The sequence below is a fragment of the Patiria miniata genome, unplaced genomic scaffold, assembly GCF_015706575.1.
Source record: "Patiria miniata isolate m_02_andy unplaced genomic scaffold, ASM1570657v1 HiC_scaffold_19, whole genome shotgun sequence".
In the NCBI taxonomy this organism is placed as follows: Eukaryota; Metazoa; Echinodermata; class Asteroidea; order Valvatida; family Asterinidae; genus Patiria; species Patiria miniata.
The window spans coordinates 5177591-5200196 of record NW_024037057.1 but is presented as its reverse complement, the minus strand read 5'-3'; the positions used below and the strand labels follow the sequence as shown (position 1 = coordinate 5200196).

Here is a 22606-nt window from a genome sequence, read left to right as displayed (position 1 = left end):
AACAAAGGTGTATGTCATAATTCATAATTGGCTATAATCAAAACGGAGTTTCGTTTGATCAATTTGACTATCACTATATAATGGCGCGATTGCCAATTGATGTAAGAAACGCCATAAATTATACCGGGAAAGAATAAAGATGTACATTGTAATAAAAATATTATTTATACATCTTTCTAATAACGTGTCTTTAATTGTGAGCATTCCAAACAATACAGTAATTCGAAATGGTATATAATAGCACGATCATTGCGTCTCTATTAAATTTAAAAAATATAATGTAGGCCCCTATGTGTGAAATATTCTTTGATTATGATCTTCCATACGAATGAGTTAATTCGCAAAATGTAGCAACAACAAAAGAGAAAGGAAAAAGAGAAAATTCCTTTACCCTAAAAATTTGAAATATAATTTGTTTTAAAAAAGTCAAATGGGACACTTCATGTATTGATTTACATTACATTTTTTGCAAAATTGGGAAAAATCAGATGCTTCTTGAAAATTGCAGATTGTATGGGGTTAGATGTTTATGAAACATTTCAAATTGTAAGGGGTGAACCTTGCATATTTTAGCGAAATTGGGCAAAATCAGATCTTTCTGGAAAATTTCAGATTGTAAGGGGTTAACCTTGCCTTTTTAGTGAAAATTTGGCAAAATAAGATGTGGATGAAAAATTTCAAATTGTAAGGGCTTAACCTTGTTTTTTAATTACAATTGGAAAAATTTAAATGTTTAAGAAAAATTTCAAATTGTCAAGGGTCATTTTTTAGCAAATTTTTTTAGCGAAATAGGGCAAAATCAGGTGTTTATGGAAAATTTCAGATTTTAAGGGGTTAACTTTGCATTTTTAGCAAAATTGGGCAAAGTCAGATTTGTATGAAAAATCAAAGGGGTTGAAAATTGAAGGGGTTAACCGTGCCAAATTAGGGCAAAATCAGATTTTTCTGTTAAATTGCAGATTGAAAGGGGTTAACTTTGCTTTTTTAGTGAAATTTGGCAAAGTTGGATGTTTATGAAAAATCTTAAATTGTAAGGGGTTAACCTTGCATTTTTTTAAACGAAAATGGGAAAAATCAGATGTTTCTGGAAAATTGCAGAATTGTATTGGGTTAACTTGGCATTTTTAGCAAAACTGGGCAATATCAGATTTTTATGAAAAATCTCGAATTGTAAGGGATGAACCTTGCATTTTTAGCAAAATTAGGCTAAATCAGATGTTTCTGAAAAATTTCAAATTGTTAGGGGTTAACTTTGCTTTTCGAATTATTTAGGGTTAACCTTTCATTTTTTAGCAAAATAGGGGAAAATCAGGTGTTTATGAAAAAAATCAGATTGTAATGGGATAACTTTGCATTTTTAGCAAAATTGGGCAAAGTCAGATTTGTATGAAAAATCAAAAATTGAAGGGGTTAACCGTGCCAAATTAGGGCAAAATCAGATGTTTCTGTTAAATTGCAGATTGAAAGGGGTTAACTTTGCTTTTTTAGTGAAATTTGGCAAAGTTGGACGTTTATGAAAAATCTTAAATTGTAAGGGGTTAACCTTGCATTTTTTTAAACGAAAATGGGAAAAATCAGATGTTTCTGGAAAATTGCAGAATTGTATTGGGTTAACTTGGCATTTTTAGCAAAACTGGGCAATATCAGATTTTTATGAAAAATCTCGAATTGTAAGGGATGAACCTTGCATTTTTAGCAAAATTAGGCTAAATCAGATGTTTCTGAAAAATTTCAAATTGTTAGGGGTTAACCTTGCTTTTCGAATTATTTGGGGTTAACCTTTCATTTTTTAGCAAAATAGGGAAAAATCAGGTGTTTATGAAAAAAATCAGATTGTAATGGGTTAACTTTGCATTTTTAGCAAAATTGGGCAAAGTCAGATTTGTATGAAAAATCAAAAATTGAAGGGGTTAACCGTGCCAAATTAGGGCAAAATCAGATGTTTCTGTTAAATTGCAGATTGAAAGGGGTTAACTTTGCTTTTTTAGTGGAATTTGGCAAAGTTGGACGTTTATGAAAACTCTTAAATTGTAAGGGGTTAACCTTGCATTTTTTTTTAACGAAAATGGGAAAAATCAGATGTTTCTGGAAAATTGCAGAATTGTATTAGGTTAACTTGGCATTTTTAGCAAAACTGGGCAATATCAGATTTTTATGAAAAATCTCGAATTGTAAGGGATGAACCTTGCATTTTTAGCAAAATTAGGCTAAATCAGATGTTTCTGAAAAATTTCAAATTGTTAGGGGTTAACCAATTGCTTTCCGAATTATTTGGGGTTAACCTTTCATTTGTTAGCAAAATAGGGAAAAATCAGGTGTTTATGAAAAAAATCAGATTGTAATGGGTTAACCTTGCATTTTTAGCAAAATTGGGCAAAGTCAGATATGTATGAAAAACCATAAATTGTAAGGGGTTAACCTTTTGCCAAATTAGGGCAAAATCAGAAGTTTCTAGAAAATTGCAGATTGAAAGGGGTTAACCTTGCATTTTTAGCAAAATTGGGCAAAATGAGATTTTTATGAAAAATTTCAAATTGTAAGGGGTTATAACCTTTGCCAAATTAGTGCAAAATCAGGTGTTTATGAAAAAAATTCAGATTGACAGGGGTTAACCTTGAATTTTTAGCAAAATTGGGCTAAATCAGATTTGTATGCAAATTAAAAATTGTAAGGGGTTAACCTTTGCCAAATTAGGGCAAAATCAAAAGTTTCTAGAAAATTGCAGATTGTAAGGGGTTAACCTTGCATTATACTTGGACGCAAAAGAGATAAAGGGGAAACAAATATTCTTGGTTCTTCGCTGCAGCCAAAAGCAGCTATTTATTAGACCAAAACTTCTTGAGATAACCAAACGATGGACCATCACTATGGTCCCTTAAACTTGTTAGTGGGCACACCTGACCCAAACCAATTGGACCTTTACCTTGGTCATCTTTTTGTGGGCACACCTGACCCGAACCAGTTGGACCTTTACCTTGGTCATCTTTTTGTGGGCACACCTGACCCGAACCAGTTGGACCTTTACCTTGGTCATCTTTTAGTGGGCACACCTGACCCAAACCAGTTGGACCTTAACCTTGGTCATCTTTTGCGGGCACACCTGACCCAAACCAATGGACCTTAACCTTGGTCATCTTTTAGCGGGCACACCTGACCCAAATATGGACCTTACTTTTGGTCCTAATTTTATTGTGTTTTTAATTCCATGTGATATTAACACAGATGTGCTGTTCAATCGTCGTACGGCTGGATCGAACAATAATCTCTCGTGGAACAGCAGGAGAGTTTGCAAGTCTGTGTAATTCATAAATCTCTAATTAACATAAAACGTTATTAAACACTACATTCTACAAAAACAGTTTTTCAAAACAAAATACCATGGCTGTCTGACTCCCGCAAATAAGGCCGAATCATTCATTAAGGCGGAAAGAAGGGGAGGAGGCGGGATGACGAAAAATAGAAGTTTTGGTCAAGTTTCTTGCTGAAAAGCTGCAACGCAATGATGGCCGCCAAGCCTCGTGGTCTTGGCTAAATACCTAGGCCATTGGACAGACCTTTCATCTGATTGGTCAGGGTAAGATATCATGAATCTTCATTGGTCAATCTAAACCTCACAATCTGCATATCAGCAAAACAAGACCATATTTGGTAAGGAATTTGTTTCCTTCGGTTTCTTGCGCAATTGGTCAACGGAACATCTTCAGATTTCGCAACCAACTCGAGACAAAGGCTGAACGTTGTTTGTTGCGCAACTCAAAAACGACATAAAAACTTAAAGTGCACCAAGTATAAAGCATTTTATCTTTCAGAGATAAAATCAATTATACTTGGACGCAAAAGAGATAAAGGGGAAACAAATATTCTTGGTTCTTCGCTGCAGCCAAAAGCAGCTATTTATTAGACCAAAACTTCTTGAGATAACCAAACGATGGACCATCACTATGGTCCCTTAAACTTGTTAGTGGGCACACCTGACCCAAACCAATTGGACCTTTACCTTGGTCATCTTTTTGTGGGCACACCTGACCCGAACCAGTTGGACCTTTACCTTGGTCATCTTTTTGTGGGCACACCTGACCCGAACCAGTTGGACCTTTACCTTGGTCATCTTTTAGTGGGCACACCTGACCCAAACCAGTTGGACCTTAACCTTGGTCATCTTTTGCGGGCACACCTGACCCAAACCAATGGACCTTAACCTTGGTCATCTTTTAGCGGGCACACCTGACCCAAATATGGACCTTACTTTTGGTCCTAATTTTATTGTGTTTTTAATTCCATGTGATATTAACACAGATGTGCTGTTCAATCGTCGTACGGCTGGATCGAACAATAATCTCTCGTGGAACAGCAGGAGAGTTTGCAAGTCTGTGTAATTCATAAATCTCTAATTAACATAAAACGTTATTAAACACTACATTCTACAAAAACAGTTTTTCAAAACAAAATACCATGGCTGTCTGACTCCCGCAAATAAGGCCAAACGCACAGCGTCCCAAGGGAACGACAGACCAACAAGCATGACCAAATTACACTATGAAACAACAGTCATGCGAAAAAAGCTAAACTATAATTACGTAGGCCACATTACAAAAAGGCAGAAATGGCTTGGCACAGATTATCACGAAAAACGCGATTGCCTAGCGGAGACAGATGTACTGCATCAAATGTATAGAGGGCAGACTCAGTCCACTTGAATTGTGGATGATGTAAATTACTAACCCCCATCCAACTACCCTGAGACCGCGCCCAGCGGTTCAAGGTACGCCGTTTTTTCTCCATCCCTTTCTGCGACCGAGCCCCGAAATAGTACAGACGCGGTAATAAATCGGACCAAATCACTGTGGCATGCGGGAATTGCTCGGCACAAGTACGCATTGATAAAACTAATCTTTGTCTGAAGGAAAATTCATCGACCGCAATCAAATCGTTAGTTCCCAGATGAATAAGCAGAACTGAAGGGGGAGGGCCAGGTATATCTGTCAACAGCTGATGTACATTACCTAGTTGTGCACCACTTTGTCCTTGCCACATCACTGTGAGTGGAAGACTTAAAGGGGCTTCCGCCCAACGCACTATCGAATCTCCCACTATCCATACCGGAACAATGCAAAGGACATTATGGCCGTGAATAATCACCGATTTGCTTGTCTGAAAGTATACTGGTCTACACCCCTGGCCAGGGAGAACTTGGCACAGGACGTATGTATGTGGCAACCGCGTTTGAGCGCCATCGACCCATGGATTGTATGCTTTCTCGAGGGACCCCCATTTGAAATGCCACAGAGGCTGCTCCTATCCGCAAAGAATGACCTCTAATGCGGTCGGCACGTATGTTGTTAAATGCGAGTGCTTTCTTAAGTACTGCGTTGAACTGATAACGAGTAAGGGGGCTACAATCAAAATGGCAGAAGTATGGACCTGCGTGGTGTGGACGTACCTGAGCATATGTGCGCAGCGCTGAAACTGGACAAATAGAAACATTATCAGATGGCTGTAAACATACAAGTTGTGGAGGACCACGTTGATTATTTTTACTCTGTTTGAATGATATGTTAACAGAACATCCGGAATTGTTGTGCAAAAATGCAACGTCAGAATCAGTAATCAAAGATGGTTGGGTTTGACTAGACCGTGAGTTAGCCGTGAATTCTCCAATACGCATGAAACCAAAAAACGCACTTAAAATTGCGGCTGAAAACATTTGGGACTCATACAGAGATGAACAAACATGGGGAAGAGACTGCACGATCTGAGTTAGCATGGGTATAGAAATGGGCAGGCGAGAATCTCGTGAGGGGCGTGCGCGGCGGCAACCCTCAAGTAGTTTGGAAACTAAATAATCTTTAGTTGGGTCAGGCCAACCTTGTAACCTGTGTTTGTATCCAACTGCCGATACGTAGGTAGCAATGGTAGATGGGGAAATAGATTGCAATGATAGCCAGGCTATAAACTGCCGGATCTCATATGTATTCGCCGGGTTTACCCCTGATAGTCGCTGTTGACGAAACCGACAAAATGAAGCCCAACCCGTTTCATATGTTTTATGAGTACCTGGTGCTAATGAAGCGTCTAACAGCCGGCGCATTTCATTCTCTACCAGACCGCAGGAAGATGAGGTAACGGAGTTGGGATCGGGTCTGCTTGTGGGGCCAGTTCGCGGAAACGGGACATCTGGAAACGGGATAGAGAGTCAGCAATTTCATTGTGTACCCCGGGCACATGCACGGCTTTGAAAACAATATTATACTTCAGGCATTCTAGAACAAGTAGACGCACCAGATGCATAATCCGTGGGCAGGGAGATGATTGCTTGTTAATAATATGGACAACGGCCATATTGTCAGTGTTAAACCGCAGTTTGCGGTTCCGAAAACTAGACGCCCAACCAAGGATAGCGACCACTATGGGAAAGAGTTCGAGGAATGCAATGGATGGCGGGTGGGTTAATATATCAGAGGACCACTGACCTTGCATCCATTTCCCATCAAAATATGCACCAAAACCTATGCTAGCGGCCGCGTCAGTGTACAAAGCAAGTGTTTCGTTATCCTCCCATTGCCGTCCAGAAAATGCTGATACGCCATTAAAACACCCTAAGAATTCTAACCACATGAGTAAATCAAGTCGCGCTCCCTGAGAAATACGAACTTTGTAGTGGGGCCGGTTCAAGCCTTTAGTGAGGTTGGTTAATCGTCGCAAAAAAGCCCGCCCTGGGGCGATCGCCCTGCACAAGAAATTGAGTGAGCCTAATAGCGACTGCAGTGACACAAGCGTGGCCTTTGTCTTACTCAAAAATGCATGAATTTGATTACAAGTTGCACAAACTTTCTCCTGAGGTACTTTAACTAGGGCATGAACAGTATCTAATTCTAAACCCAGATACTTAATAGTTTGTACCGGTCCTTCGGTTTTCTCATGGGCTAAGGGGACATTTAGCTGGGCACACATCGATTGGAAAACATCTAGTAATCGTGAACATGAGGCAGATGAGTTGCCCACAAACAAAAAGTCATCAAGATAGTGCGTGACTAAAGATGTGTGACCCATGTGCTTAACTTGAAATTCCAGAAATGAACTAAACTTCTCAAAAAGCGAGCAGGAAATGGCACATCCCATTGGCATACATTTATCGAAGTAAAATTGACTTTCAAAGGAAAACCCAAGCAATTCATAATCGGTAGGTGAAACCGGCAACAAACGAAATGCAGACTTAATATCGGCTTTAGCTAACCAAGCCGATTCCCCCACGTTCATGATCAAATCAACGGCCTCATCGAATGAGGCATAGTGAACTGCACATCGTTCCCTGTCGATAAACTCATTGATGGAGTCACCGGCGGGGTACGAAAGGTGATGAATTAGTCGAAAAGTGTTAGGCGTACTCTTGGGAACCAATCCTATGGGGGAACACTGTAGATTAGAAAATGGCCGATTGTTATAGGGGCCCGCTATCCTGCCTAAACTGATCTCTTTCTGAAGTTTTTCTTTAACGACCAAGGGGCGTTCCGATGCTGAAGCTAAACATTTGGAATCACGCGGCCTACGTGGACCGTCATACCCTAATGAAAACCCATGTTTAAAGCCATTACTCAAAATATGACCGTCATCTGTGAGCGGGTAATGTGTGAGCCATTGATCTAAAACGGTCTGATTAATTGGCGTTGGGACCACGAAAAGAATTCCCTTTTGAAGGAAGTTGAGTTATGGAAGGGGGTGGTGCAGTATGGCCTGAGGAAGTGGCAGTAGAAAATGGTTTATTGTAATGTCCGCCCTTGATGGAATTGGTGAATGGAGCTCTGGGCTGACGGGGACCGGGTTGTGACTGCGTACGCTGCGTGAACACATTGCGGGGCGAACCCACTGAGCAACGTGATGCTCCGTGGCTAGGGCGCAGGCACTTGCTACAGGTATGAGCATATTTACAACCAGGAAATGCACAACCGTGATAACTATTGAAAGCAAAGCAGTGCCCAGGCCTTATGTTCTTAGAGGTCGTTGGCCCCATTTGGCTGTTAACAGCACGACTGACAGATACGTTAGTCACCGGAACCGCGGCAACCGTCACCCAGAGTTCCATGTCTATTTCTCCCCATGAACGAGACGGTTCAATTTCCATCTTTAAACGAAACTGCTCGTCATATGTACGCCACCCGAACCCTGTGAACTGGGTGGACGCCATGCGAACGATTTCACAGTATTTTAGCAGTTGTGCAAATCTATGGGTGTGTTTCTCTAAATAAATTGTCATAAACGTATGAAAGGCGGATTGCCATACCAGGAAAGACTCGATCCGCTTTCGGGATGGGCCAGGTTTTTTGAGTACCAGGTTGTCTCCTTCCATTGCAAAGGTTAAATTGGAAGGCTCAGATCGTGAAAATACCGCATGTGCGGTATCGTTAAACAGTGGCGCCAAATCTACATATTGCCCGGACCAAATCTTGTCCTTTGTACTCTGGGCCACATGAAAACCCAACGATGCACACTTACTGATTTGAAACAATGGGACAGGGCGGTCATCCTCTACATGAACTCCACTAAATGGAATAGTCTGCTTAGTGTAAGAAGTACATTGAATACCATACTCACCACCCCCAGGACTACTAGAAGTGATCACACTAGGCCTTGGCACAGAGTCATTGTTCATATTGGCATGAGGCAGTTCATCTTGTAGTTGAACTCGGGGAGGATGCACATCCAGGATTGCCGGCTCATCCGCATGAATCTCCTCTGGGGCCGGGTTGGGGTGCGTTCGGGGTCGCCCTCGTCCACGGCCTCGTCCACGGCGAGCTGGTGGCTCCGGTCCACGACGAGCTGGTGGCTCCGATCGGTGTGTAACAGGTTGGCGCGATCTCTTTGGCTGAGGCGCTCCATCAGCATCTTCTCCGGCTGGTCGAACTGCTGTCTTCTTTTTGTAAGGCATGTCTACAGCGTCAACGATGGAATACGTCGGTGTTCTGTCGTCCTTTCGTCCGTCCAACAGGAGCTGACAAGTGAGCGATTTCTCAATATCTTGGAAAATCGAGATGAAACGTGAAGACGAGGAACAGAATGACGAAAAATAGAAGTTTTGGTCAAGTTTCTTGCTGAAAAGCTGCAACGCAATGATGGCCGCCAAGCCTCGTGGTCTTGGCTAAATACCTAGGCCATTGGACAGACCTTTCATCTGATTGGTCAGGGTAAGATATCATGAATCTTCATTGGTCAATCTAAACCTCACAATCTGCATATCAGCAAAACAAGACCATATTTGGTAAGGAATTTGTTTCCTTCGGTTTCTTGCGCAATTGGTCAACGGAACATCTTCAGATTTCGCAACCAACTCGAGACAAAGGCTGAACGTTGTTTGTTGCGCAACTCAAAAACGACATAAAAACTTAAAGTGCACCAAGTATAAAGCATTTTATCTTTCAGAGATAAAATCAATTTTTAGCAAAATTTGGCAAAATGAGATTTTTATGAAAAATTTCAAATTGTAAGTGCCTCACATGCATTTGAATTAGGGCAAAATCAGGTGTTTATGAAAAAATTGCAGATTGTAAGGGGTTAACCTTGCATCTTGGGAAAAAGGGCTAAATCAGATTTATATGAAAAATCAAAAATTGTAAGGGATTAACCTTTGCCAAATTAGGGCAAAATCAGAAGTTTCTAGAAAATTGCATATTGAAAGGGGTTAACCTTACATTTTTAGCAAAATTGGGCAAAATCAGATGTTTCTGAAAAAAAAATCCGATGTAAGGAATTAACCTCATTTTTTTTAGTGAAAATTGGCAAAATTAGATGTTTATGAAAAATTTCAAATTGTAGGTGGTTCACCTTGCATTTTTAGCAAAATCGGGAAAATGTTTAATGTTTATGAAAAATTTAAAATTGTAAGGGATTAACCATTGAGTTTTTAGCGAATAGGGCAAAATCAGGTGTTTATGGCAAATTTCAGATTGTAAGGGGTTAACCTTGCATTTTTTTAAACGAAAATGGGAAAAATCAGATGTTTCTGGAAAATTGCAGAATTGTATTGGGTTAACTTGGAATTTTTAGCAAAACTGGGCAATATCAGATTTTTATGAAAAATCTCGAATTGTAAGGGATGAACCTTGCATTTTTAGCAAAATTAGGCTAAATCAGGTGTTTATGGCAAATTTCAGATTGTAAGGGGTTAACCTTGCATTTTTAGCAAAATTGGACCAAATCAAATTTAAATCAAAAATCAAAAATTGTAATGGATTAACCTTGCCAAATTGGGCAAAATCAGATGTTTCTGAAAAATTCCAGATGTAACGGATTAACCTTGCTTTTTTTGTAAAATTGGGCAAAATTAGATGTTTACGAAAAATTTAAATTTTAAGGCCTTAACCTTGCATTTTTAGCAAAATCGGGAAAAAATCAGATGTTTCTGGAAAATTGCAGATTGTATGGGGTTAGATGTTTCTGAAAAATTTCAGATGTAAGGCAGTAACCTTGCTTTTTAGTAAAATTGGGCAAATTGAGATGTTTATGAAATTTTTTTCTGATTGTAAGGGATTAACCTTGAATTTTCAGCTTAATTGGGAAAAATCGTAAATCGAAAATCGAGCAAAATCAAATTTAAATGAAAAATAAAAAAATTGTAATGGATTAACCTTGCCGATCTAGGGCAAAATCAGATGTTTCTCAAAAATTGGAAATTGTAAGGGCTTAACCTCACATTTTTAGCAAAATTAGGCAAAAAGAAATGTATATGAAAAAATTCAAATTTTAAGGGGTGAACCTTGCATATTTTACCCAATTTGGGCAAAAGTAGACGTTTATGTAAAGATTCAAGCTCTAAGGGGTTATACTCTCTTTTTTGGAAAATAGGGCACCATCAGATGTTTCTGGGAAATTGCAGATTGTAATGGCTTAACCTTGTATCTTTAGCAAAATAGGGCAAAATCAGATTTGTATGAAAATTTAAAAATTGTAAGGGGTAAACCTTGCTTTTTAAACAAAATTTGGTGCATATTTTACTAAAATTGGGCAAAATCAGATGTTTCTAAAAGAAATAGTAGTTAAGGCATTAATCTTCAAGCTTGGATTGTACAGACAAGGTGGGTGCTATTTTGCTTTTTGGTGTCCTTATGTACATTGGTGTCCTCCATAATTTGCCTTGGTGCTTCCGATCATTTGCCTTGGTGCAATTTCCCATTCCTTGGTGCTCTTTGGTAAAAAAAAAAATGAGCAGGTGCGGAAATAGAGGGCGCTGTTGGAGCTACCGCTGAACATTTTGGGAAAAAAAAGATCGACGCGCATGATTAAAATCGACGCGCGCGCTGACCAGAGACCTGCTTATTTTTTTTTTTTTTGGCCTAACCTTGCTTTTTAAGTAAAATTTGGCAAAATTTGATGTGTATGAAAATTTCAAATTTTTAGGGGTTAACCTTGCATTTTTTAGCAAATTAGGGCAAAATCAGATGTTTCTGGAAAATTTCAGATGTTAGGGATTAACTTTGTTTGTTTTAGTGAAAATTGGCAAAGTTAGATGTTTATAAAAAAATCAAATTGTAAGGGGTTAACCTTGCATTTTCTTTTTTAGCAAAATAGGGCACAATCAGATGTTTCTGGAAAATTGCAGATTGTAATTGGTGAACCTTGTATATTTAGCAAACATTGTCAAAATCAGATTTGTATGAAAAATCTACAATTGTAAGGGATTTACCTTTTTTTAGCAAAATTTGGTGCATATTTTACTAAAATTGGGCAAAATCAGATGTTTCTGAAAAATTCCAGATGTAACGGATTAACCTTGCTTTTTTGGTAAAATTGGGCAAAATAAGATGTTTATGAAAAATTTATATTGTAAGGCGTTAACCTTGCATTTTTAGCAAAATCGGGAAAAATCAGATATTTCTGGAAAATTGCAGATTGTATGGGGTTAGATGTTTATGAAATATTTTATTTTGTAACGGGTGAACATTGCATATTTTAGCGAAATTTGGCAAATCAGATGCTTCTGAAAAATATCAGATGTAAGGCAGTAACCTTGCTATTAAGTAAAATTGGGCAAATTGAGATGTTTATGAAAAAAATTCTGATTATAAGGGATTAACTTTGATTTTAAGCTTAATTGGGAAAAATCGGATTGTGCAAAATTAGATGTTTCTGAAAAATAGCAGATGTAAGGGATTAACCTTGCTTTTTTTAAAGCGAAAATGGGGGAAAATCAAATGTTTTTAGAAAATTGCAGATTGTATAGGGGTTAACCTTGCTTTTTGAATAAGATTGGGAAAAATTAGTTGTTCATGAAAAAATTCAAATTGTAAGGGGTTAAGCTTGCATTTTTTTAGCAAAATAGGGCAAAATCATAGGTTTCTGGAAAAGTTCAGATTGTAAGGGGTTATTAACCTTGTATTTTTAGCAAAATTGGGCAAAATCAAATTTAAATGAAAAATCAAAAATTGTAATTGATTAACCTTGCCGAACTAGGGCAAAATCAGATGTTTCTCAAAAATTGCAGATTGTAAGGGCTTACCTTTTTTTAGCAAAATTTGGTGCATATTTTACTAAAATTGGGCAAAATCAGATGTTTCTGAAAAATTCCAGATGTAACGGATTAACCTTGCTTTTTTGGTAAAATTGGGCAAAATAAGATGTTTATGAAAAATTTATATTGTAAGGCGTTAACCTTGCATTTTTAGCAAAATCGGGAAAAATCAGATATTTCTGGAAAATTGCAGATTGTATGGGGTTAGATGTTTATGAAATATTTTATTTTGTAACGGGTGAACATTGCATATTTTAGCGAAATTTGGCAAATCAGATGCTTCTGAAAAATATCAGATGTAAGGCAGTAACCTTGCTATTAAGTAAAATTGGGCAAATTGAGATGTTTATGAAAAAAATTCTGATTATAAGGGATTAACTTTGATTTTAAGCTTAATTGGGAAAAATCGGATTGTGCAAAATTAGATGTTTCTGAAAAATAGCAGATGTAAGGGATTAACCTTGCTTTTTTTAAAGCGAAAATGGGGGAAAATCAAATGTTTTTAGAAAATTGCAGATTGTATAGGGGTTAACCTTGCTTTTTGAATAAGATTGGGAAAAATTAGTTGTTCATGAAAAAATTCAAATTGTAAGGGGTTAAGCTTGCATTTTTTTAGCAAAATAGGGCAAAATCATAGGTTTCTGGAAAAGTTCAGATTGTAAGGGGTTATTAACCTTGCATTTTTAGCAAAATTGGGCAAAATCAAATTTAAATGAAAAATCAAAAATTGTAATTGATTAACCTTGCCGAACTAGGGCAAAATCAGATGTTTCTCAAAAATTGCAGATTGTAAGGGCTTAACCTCAAATTTTAAGCAAAATGCAAGGTTAACCCTTTCAATCTGCAATTTTCCAGAAACTTCCGATTTTTCCCTAAATTGGCAAAGGTAAACCCCTTACAATTTTTGATTTTTCAAACAAATCTGATTTAGCCCAATTTTGCTAAAAATGCAAGGTTAACCCATTACAATCTGAATTTTTTAATAAACACCTGATTTTGCCCTATTTTGTTAAAAAATGCAAGGTTAACCCCTTACAATTTGAAAAGCAAGGTTAACCCCTTACATCTGAAATTTTTCAGAAACATCTCATTTTGCCCAATTTCGCATAAAAAAAGCAAGGTTAACAATCAGAAAATTTTTTCGTCCACATCTTATTTTGCCAAATTTCACTAAAAAAGCAAGGTTATCCCCTTACAATCTGAAATTTTCCAGAAAGATCTGATTTTGCCCAATTTCGTTAAAATATGCAAGGTTCACCCCTTACAATTTGAAATGTTTCATAAACATCTAACCCCATACAATCTGCAATTTTCAAGAAACATCTGATTTTTCCCAATTTTGCAAAAAATGTAAGGCTAAGTCCTTGCAAACTGTTAAATCAATAAATGAAGTGTCCCATTTGACTTTTTAAAACAAATTATATTTCCAGTTTTTAGGGTAAAGGAATGTTCTCTTTTTCCTTTCTCTTTTGTTGTTGCTACATTTTGCGAATTAACTCATTCGTATGGAAGATCATAATCAAAGAATATTTCACACATAGGGGCCTACATTATATTTTTTTAATTTAATAGAGACGCAATGATCGTGCCATCATATACCATTTCGAATTACTGTATTGTTTGGAATGCTCACAATTAAAGACACGTTATTTGAAAGATGTATTAATATTTATATTACAATGTACGGTACATCTTTATTTTTTCCCGGTATAATTTATGGCGTTTCTTACGTCAATTGGCAATATAGTGATAGTCAAATTGATCAAACGAAACTCCGTTTTGATTATAGCCAATTATGAATTATGACATACATGCACCTTTGTTTCAATTTTGATACTACCCGTAGACCTGCCGAGCAGCTGTAGATATCAAACTAAACCAAAGTATTGAAGATAGAGGGTTAAAAAAAAAATCAAAAAGTTATGTGCTAGTCAAGCTTTCAGGGATCGGTCTGAGCCATGACAATGCCCCAGCCGGTCCCTTAGTTCTCTTCCGGGGTCTCGGCGTCCCCGACCAATACACACTTCCTTCCCTATCCATCCATATAACCCCGGAGGGCCAGGCACCATGTAAAAGCAAAGAGCTAAGGGAGGAACAGGGCGGCCCCTAAGCCCTGATCCTCCGAGTGGACCACATGCCCTGAACCTGTACGAAGGCGCCAACCTGGAACTCGCGGACAGTACCAGCAGCAGTGCTTACCGATTAAGCTAAGGTACTGTTGGTACTTTACGACGGGAAATTAAATCTCTTATAGTAAATGATTGAACTCATACGTTAAAAACCAAAAAGACACCAGCGGGATTCGAACCCGGGACCCGCTAATCGTGGACGACGAATCGTAACCACTCGGCCATTTCGTTACCTTAGAATTTTCCTTAAACTGAGAAAAGTTGACTCTATAGGTGAGCAAACGCGCCAGGAAGATTACTGGGTCCATTTGCTTTACCTTAATGGGTAAAAACAAGTCGATATAATGAGCCCAGTGTGTTTGGTTTGTTAGGAAGCTGCATAACACAGCCTAATGTGCAAAACAGTCGTGTGCTAGGCGGATCATTACGCAACAGTGAACACCGCAATTGTGTATTTTCAAAAGGCAGACGCGTAGATTTCTACTCTTTGTATCTGGGCACAATAGATTCTCACCTCCCTCTTCAGCTATTTCGACTTTCTTAAAAAGAAAAATAGAGACTGTCAGCGAATCTCCGGGAGTTGAAATAAGGATCGTTCCCTCGATAGACCTCAGACTCAGTAAAGTTCAACATTGGGCTCTTTTTCAACAGCTGTTTTTGTGGAAACTTTACATCTGGATTTTTTAGAAGCATCTGATTTTGCCCAATTTTAGTAAAATATGCTCCAAAATTTGCTGAAAAAGCAAGGTTAAGCCCTTACCATTTTAGATTTTTCATACAAATCTGATTTTGCCAAATTTCACTAAATATACAAGGTACACCTCTTTCAATTTAAAATTTTTCATAAACATTTCTTTTTGCCCAATTTTGCTAGAAATACAAGGTTAAGCCCAAACAATCTGCAATTTTCCAGAATCATCTGATTGTGTCCTATTTTGCTAAAAAAAAATGCAAGGTTAACCTTTGACTCTTAACGAAACATTGAATGAAAAGGGAAACATCAAATGCATATTGCAAAAGATCGAATGCTAACATACCGATGAATTAAACATCGAATACAAATAGCTCGAAATGTCAAACATATGTGTAAAACATTGCTCACATATTTGAGAATATCGCAAATATATTGTAAAACAACACACATGATTGTATCGAAAAACATAGCACATTTAATTCAAAAAATTCGAACATAATATTGAAAACATCGCACATATATCGTCAAAAACATCGCACATATAATTGAAAATCGCATATAAATGTAAAACATCGCACACATATATTGAACATCGCACATATATTGTAAAACATCGCACAAATATATTAAACATCGCGCAAATAATGAAAAACATCGCACACTTAATTGAACATCGCACATAAATGTAAAAGATAACAAACACATAATGAACATCCAACATATATATTGCAAAATATTGAATATTGCAACGTTTGACACGCCATAGAGGGCCGGGGGGGGGCACTGATCTCTATATAAAGACGTGAGGGGGGGGGGGATATGTTATTTGGCCAGATTTGTCATTCATATCTAAAGTTAAATGATTCCTTTTCCCTTAAAAAAGGATTATTACAATTTGAAAAGGTGAGGCTAGGGGTTGGATCGAAAAGGACCAGATTAAGATGATTAAAAAGTTAAGGAGGGGTGGGAAAGGCCCTATATTGAAACCCCCACATGGTATTTAGGAGAACAAACCAAGAACCAAGAACCAAGAACCAAGAAGGGGGGGTGGAACCGAGAATGACCAAATGTTTATTAAGTGATTAAAAGTTTGAAGATGGGGGTACATGGGGGTGCACACCTGTAGATAGGCCTAAACCCATCCGCCGAGCTCATGAATGAAGGTTACAGTGCTATACCCTCACTGAAAATATTCTAGAGAGCTCTGAGAGCCATAACATTGGGGAATTGAAGGGATATGGCAATGAACCTCTGGCCCGGACTCGGGGCTTCCAATTCTGAGCATTTTGGATACAGTTGGGCTCGAAAGTGGGTCCATTTTGCCATGTTGCGGAGGGATCGTTTTTCGAAATTGCTACCGTTCCGCTTTGGGGAAAATAGGGGTTGTCTTCTTTGGGCGAGAATTTCTCGGAAAGCCAATGGTCAACCCACCAAAAAATAAAAAGAAATTGAAAGATGACATGTCGATTATCATTTTTGTGTGCAGTTTAAATACCTGTTAGAGTTCTGAGTATTTTTAAAAGAATTTTGAAATATGGGCATTTAGCACAAGTGGCTATGGGGAATTAAAACAAAGTACACCTTGACGTGACTAGAACAAGTCTACGTCTAGTCTATCTAGGGTATGTCAGGCACATGAGGGCGCCCTGTAATGTGGCAATGTGAAACCGGTGTAACTTGGTAGCGCCAGTATCACAACTCCAGCAGTACCACTTATCATAATTTATGCCGTAAACAGTACAGCGTCATCAAACTTATGAATTATGTACATCGTCGGTCCGCGCGTGATCGTCGTGTGCATGTCCTTGTAGACCACTGATCTCTAGACCCACTAGCACGGTCACGCATACATGTACATGTACATTTTTACATGCCAAGGGTTCCGTACGTAATTGTACCGGGTGTAACATGTACAATGTTACGACTCGGCCATAATTGCCGTACACGCGACCTTCGATACCCCCTCCTCCTCCGCAATCGGTGTGGTACTGTATCTATTACTTGTTTTATAGCTCATGGGTTAAAACCATTGATCTCCATTAGTAAGTCTTACTAATGGAGATCAATGTAATGGAGATCAATAGTTAAAACACAGAGCAAGTCGAGAACTGTGCCCGGTTATCTTTATAATCATTGTAGGAAGTTTCGAATTAATTAAATCAAATCGAATCGAAAAAAAAGCAACAACAAAACAGGCCCAATATTGTTTCCGTTAAAGCACAAAACACAATTTGAAATTTTGTAAGACAAAATAATATACATGTTCTCAAAAAATTAGGAAGATGCCTTAATTTCCCGACGTGGTGTATCAAGCACTGTATGCTCGATGCTTTCGAGAACCGGGGGAAAATATTCGCAGCCGGCTTAATACTCCGGCGGGACTCAAACCCACGACCTCCTGCTTACATCATTTTTCACAATTTACATCATCTTTCCTAATATGCATCATTCCCACGCAAAAAAATCAACTGCTCAACCAATGAGATTTTGATTCTTACAATGAGAATTGTTTGTTAAGTTACGCACAATCGCACATGTATGGCAAGAACTAAAGTATTGTATGGGCCGAACATAATTTGACGCTTGGAAAGCAACAATTGTCAATAAACGTGGGTTGATTTTTTTTTTCGTTCGATGTCTCATTCAAAAGTGAATAAAAACAAATTTGTTGGAGTGATCGAAGAGAGCACAGACAGTGCATCTTGAAGTTCAGTGAAGCGTAAGTATAATGCTCTGTGAAAGAGTGCAGCTACCAACCCGGAAGTAATTCAAAACCGCGGAGATTTTTCGTAAGGGGACATCTTTTTTCAACGACAGAAATAAGATTTTGATATTACAGATTCAAATCCATTAATTCAAAATAAATTCTTTATTCATAGCTTTTATTAAAATATTAACAAGGTTTTTGTAAATATGGTAAGTTGTATGGTTGTCAAAACGAAAAGAGTAAAAATAAACAAACTAAATAACAATTAATGCAAGCATTCACGATAAAGTATTCCTACCTACCTTTTGAATGCTAAATGTAATAATAAATCATGGAAGAATCATCTGCCCAAGCCGGTCAATCTAATTGGTCATTTCAAAAACGAAGGTTCCCCTTATCTATTCGTATTATTTTTAAGCGCATTTTTTTGTAATCGACTAAAATGCCGACACTGTGTAAAATAGTAGTATCCGCCGAGCACAATTCGTTTTCGTGACAAATAATGGGCACGCTTGAACCTTGACAAATTCCAGATCAGTTAGCTCAAGTACAAATAATTCTACCTCCGTGGTACAACCGAATGCTATTGTAATTGTTTGCACTAGTTAGTTTGGGATGGGAAGGCTCTGCTCAAACACAAGTTACATTCCGAAAGTTGACCGATCATTCGGTGCGAAACCCGCTCTCCGGAGCTCCGCCACTGATCGCCAAAAGTCCTGTAACGTGACGTACCTGACTTGTGGTGACGTAAGCATAAATTATCATAAGTGGTACTGCTGGAGTTGTGATACTGGCGCTACCGTGTAACTTACCTGATTTTGTTACTAAAATTTTCATCAAATTATCGATCTTTTCATGTATTTATTTCACACGTAAAGCCACCTAGGACGTAGATGAGATGAGTGTCAAGGCGTTTGAGCTGGTCCCGGCCATTGAGAGGCTCAAACTGCTGGGCGAGAAAGCAAGAACTTCAGTGAGTGAAATGATTAGGCCTACTGCTGGCCCTAGTCCCATAATACTACTTTACTAGCCCCATAAAAATACTGGACAGCCTCCGTAAAAAAAGGTCACACATCCACATGTGCAAAAACGTGTCGCACTTTGCCAAATTTTGATTTTCACATTTAGGCCTAGTTTGTAGGTTTTTTTTGCTTTACAAGCATACTCACCCTCTTTATTAGACCCGTGAACGTGGCGTTGTATACAACGCCACGTTCTTGTGTCATTTCGAACCTGGTGAAATCGATCCGACATACATAATTCCGTATGGGTGTTGAGTACTCGCCTAGAAATCTAAATTTGCCCGTCCGATTGTTTAGGCTGTGTAATTTCGACGAAATTTGCCCATCAGTAAAGACCCATACGAACGTGTAGAAATTAGATTTTAACCTGACCCTGACAAATAACCCCGGACGCGTCCGAGACGCTTGGACAGATTGACGGCTGTTTCTTGTCGCAACCCCGAAAAAAAAAACCTGCAGACGATTGGCTGCTCTGCTCATCTCGTGTACAGTACGTGTGCGCACAAACACGCGGGCGCACGTGCGACCGCGTGCAGTGCGGTGAGAGAGGAAAGGACTTGAAACTTGTCTAAAACGATGTCTGTTTTAGCTGCGACAGTAAACAGCCGTCGAATCATACGAAAATAAAACGCAATGCGCATGCGTCAGTTGGGAGAAAATGGCAGCTAGCAGTAGCGGACGGACTTCATGAACCGGGGCCAGAATTTTCCTCAATTTTCGTCAAATGCAAGTTTTGACGTACAAATAGAATTCAAGACAGCTTCATATGTGAGTACTTATTACATGGGCAAAATAACATCCAGTGTGTGTAACGGAGGGAGTCAGAGGGACACGTTCGCCAGGTTCGAAAATACACAACAGCATGGCGTAGTTTACAAGCCACGTTCACGGGTCTACCTCTTTATAGGCTAATCAGACAGTGCTGCCTTTTTCAAGTCCAAACCAACCACCCTGTTGGCGGCTACGCGGTTACTTAGTGGGAGTGCAATGGAGCATGACGCATAGTACAAGTAGCGCTGAGGATGTTTTATTGAGGTCAACCAACCGTGACATCGTAGCCAGCTACGAGGTGGATAGATCGAGTGGCGGGGTATTCTGCAATTGTGCCAAAACATGTTTAGCATCCTGCCTTTTGTTTTTATTTTTAGTTGGCCTTAGCATCCCTGGCCTTGGTTTGAAGATCTGCTCATAGTGTTTGAGAAAATAAGCAAAATAGAGTGCTCTTGTTTGGTATGTTGTTTGCTGAGTAACTTAGGGTCAGATACCAGTAAAAACATCTGAGTTTCCTACGTTTGTCAATGCCATCCGCATTTTCACTTCACAGATTGAGTGCATCGAATGCTGCGGAAAAAACCTGTACATAGGCACCAGCGACTGGTAAGCATTGCGGCCATTTTGAGAGGTCTCTTTTTGTTTCGTTGCAACGAGCAGAGAATTAAGTTTTCAATGGATATTAAACCGAGCCGAACTCAACCCAACAAACTCCAAGGGCATGTTTTGTTGGAATCTATCAGGATGGGTACAGTACAGTACCCCTAAACTGACAGTCTTTTACATTGGGTTGGCACACCTCCAGAATCAAAGTCAGAAATATGTGTGTGCAGTTCCCCATATGTGTTGGAATTTGCCAGGATGGGTATGGTTCCTAGTAAAGCATTCTAGGGAGTTAGGGTTCATTTAAATGAGTATTAATTTGTGTACTTGAATTTAAGGCAGGGGCGTGATTCCAATTGTCTTTTTAAGTCAAAAAGAAAAGAAATATAGCTCCTTTTTCGAAAAAAGGAAAGGAGGACCTTTTTGTTTCCTCCCGAAAATGCTAGTTAATAATAATAATAACTGGATTTATAGAGCGCCAAATTGCCAAAGGATACAAGGCGCTGAAACAAAGAAAGAAGAACTACAGAAAGAACAACAGAAAAACAACAAGGGCGTACGACCAGCTATGGTGTGGGGAAAAAATGGGTTATGAGAGCCTTCTTGAAGGTTGGCACAGTATCGGAGTTTCTGATAGGGATGGGTAGACTATTCCACAATCGGGGAGCAGCAATAGAGAAGGCCCGATCACCTGCGAGTTTATTTGTCCTCTGGACAACAAGTTTAAAAAAAAAAAAACGTCCGGGGGACAGAAAAATGTGTATTTTTTTTGTTTGACCTTAAAGCTACAGTCCATCATTTGCAGCTATCCAAAAAGTAACTGACGTAATTATTGTTGAAAAACATACTTGGTTGAAAGATAATAAGGGGACTAAACACCCTGTGAAATTGTTCTTTCTGGCAAGCTGTCATTTTGAAGAAATCAAAGAAAGAAGGCCTTTCCAATGATGCGTCTAAAGATGCACCGTTGGAAATGTCCGTTAGTAGTTCGTTTTTTGTATTCAGCGAAGTGCACGCAAGCATTGGCACGACGCACTTGGCTCGCGGTTGCTATAATTTGTCGGATCGGTGCACGACATCGCGTAGCTGCAATCGGCTCAGTGAGAACGTGTCTCAGATGCTGAATTCAGGCCCAATTCAAAACACGATTCAGCAACTTTTGACGGATTTGAAATTTAGATCCTGTTTTTTGTAGAATATACGGCTGAAGCTGAGCTGAATCTTCGCTCGTACCCCCCGCCCTGCAAACAGAATCTCTGGTCAGGGCTGACGTCATTTGAGCTCTTGTTCGATAGATTTGCGTGACCTGTGACGTAGAACGCGTCACACAAACTAGCTTCCGGTGCCCATCATGCGTAGCGCGCGCTAGCTGCATGCGAAGGTCAATCTGTACTTCCTTCACAAGATTCTGTGAAGCTCGTCAGCCCTTACCAGCGCCCTGTTTGCAGGGCAGGGGATACGGGTGAAAGCTGAAACTTCATCAGTTTAGTTGTTCAGCACCCTTCTTTAGATTTTGAGCACGTTTGTTGCTCCAAACGAACAAAATGCACAAATTACAAATGATGGACTTGTACCTTTAAGTGGCCAATACTTGTAAATAATCAGGGATTGCATCCCTTCTGCCCGTCTCTCCCCGTCTGTTTTCATGAAAACAATGTCCTTTTTTTTTAAAAACCTTTCCTGTGTCAATTTCATATTTTTAGCTTTGTAATCCATTTCTTGATTGAGGAGAAGACACTAGCCAATGGGAAGATCACGTACACCAGCGAGAAGCAGTCGCACAAGTACCTTGCCGTGGTGAGAACATTATAATTTTTATAGAAACTCATATAAATTAACATCATCAATTGCAATTTTTTTGTAAATTTCTTTTTTTTAACCCTTACCACCCTGAATCCTTCAAAATCCTTGCCAAAGTGGAGGAATTTGGAGGATTGAGTTTAAATGGCGAAAGTGCGTTACTGATTTCGTAGGATGCACTTTGTCAAGGTCTTGGGCTGGACGTTGTGTTGTTTTTGCTCAGCCATGCATAAATATAGGCCTGGATTATGCTTGAAATCCTCCGCACTGCTCCAGGATGTCACTGGCCAAGCCTCAACATACTGACAGTCACTGCCGCAGGATTTTGCAGGATTCAGGCAGTGGTCACCCCTCCACGGACCATATTCAAGAAATAATGGA

At 39.0% G+C, this 22606-nt stretch overlaps 1 protein-coding gene across 2 annotated transcripts in view; it reads left to right on the top strand.

Moving 5' to 3' along the window:
• Positions 1 to 18833: 18833 nt before the first annotated feature.
• The window catches only part of LOC119725359 (transforming growth factor-beta receptor-associated protein 1-like), a 49630-nt gene continuing 45857 nt past the window's right edge, over positions 18834 to 22606 (top strand). For both annotated transcript variants that reach the window (XM_038196759.1, XM_038196758.1), the window contains exons 1-3: positions 18834 to 19002; positions 20376 to 20428; positions 22129 to 22222. In XM_038196759.1, the coding sequence (XP_038052687.1) occupies positions 18928 to 19002; positions 20376 to 20428; positions 22129 to 22222 (222 nt within the window). In that variant the 5' untranslated portion in view covers positions 18834 to 18927. The remainder of the gene's footprint in view (positions 19003 to 20375; positions 20429 to 22128; positions 22223 to 22606) is intronic.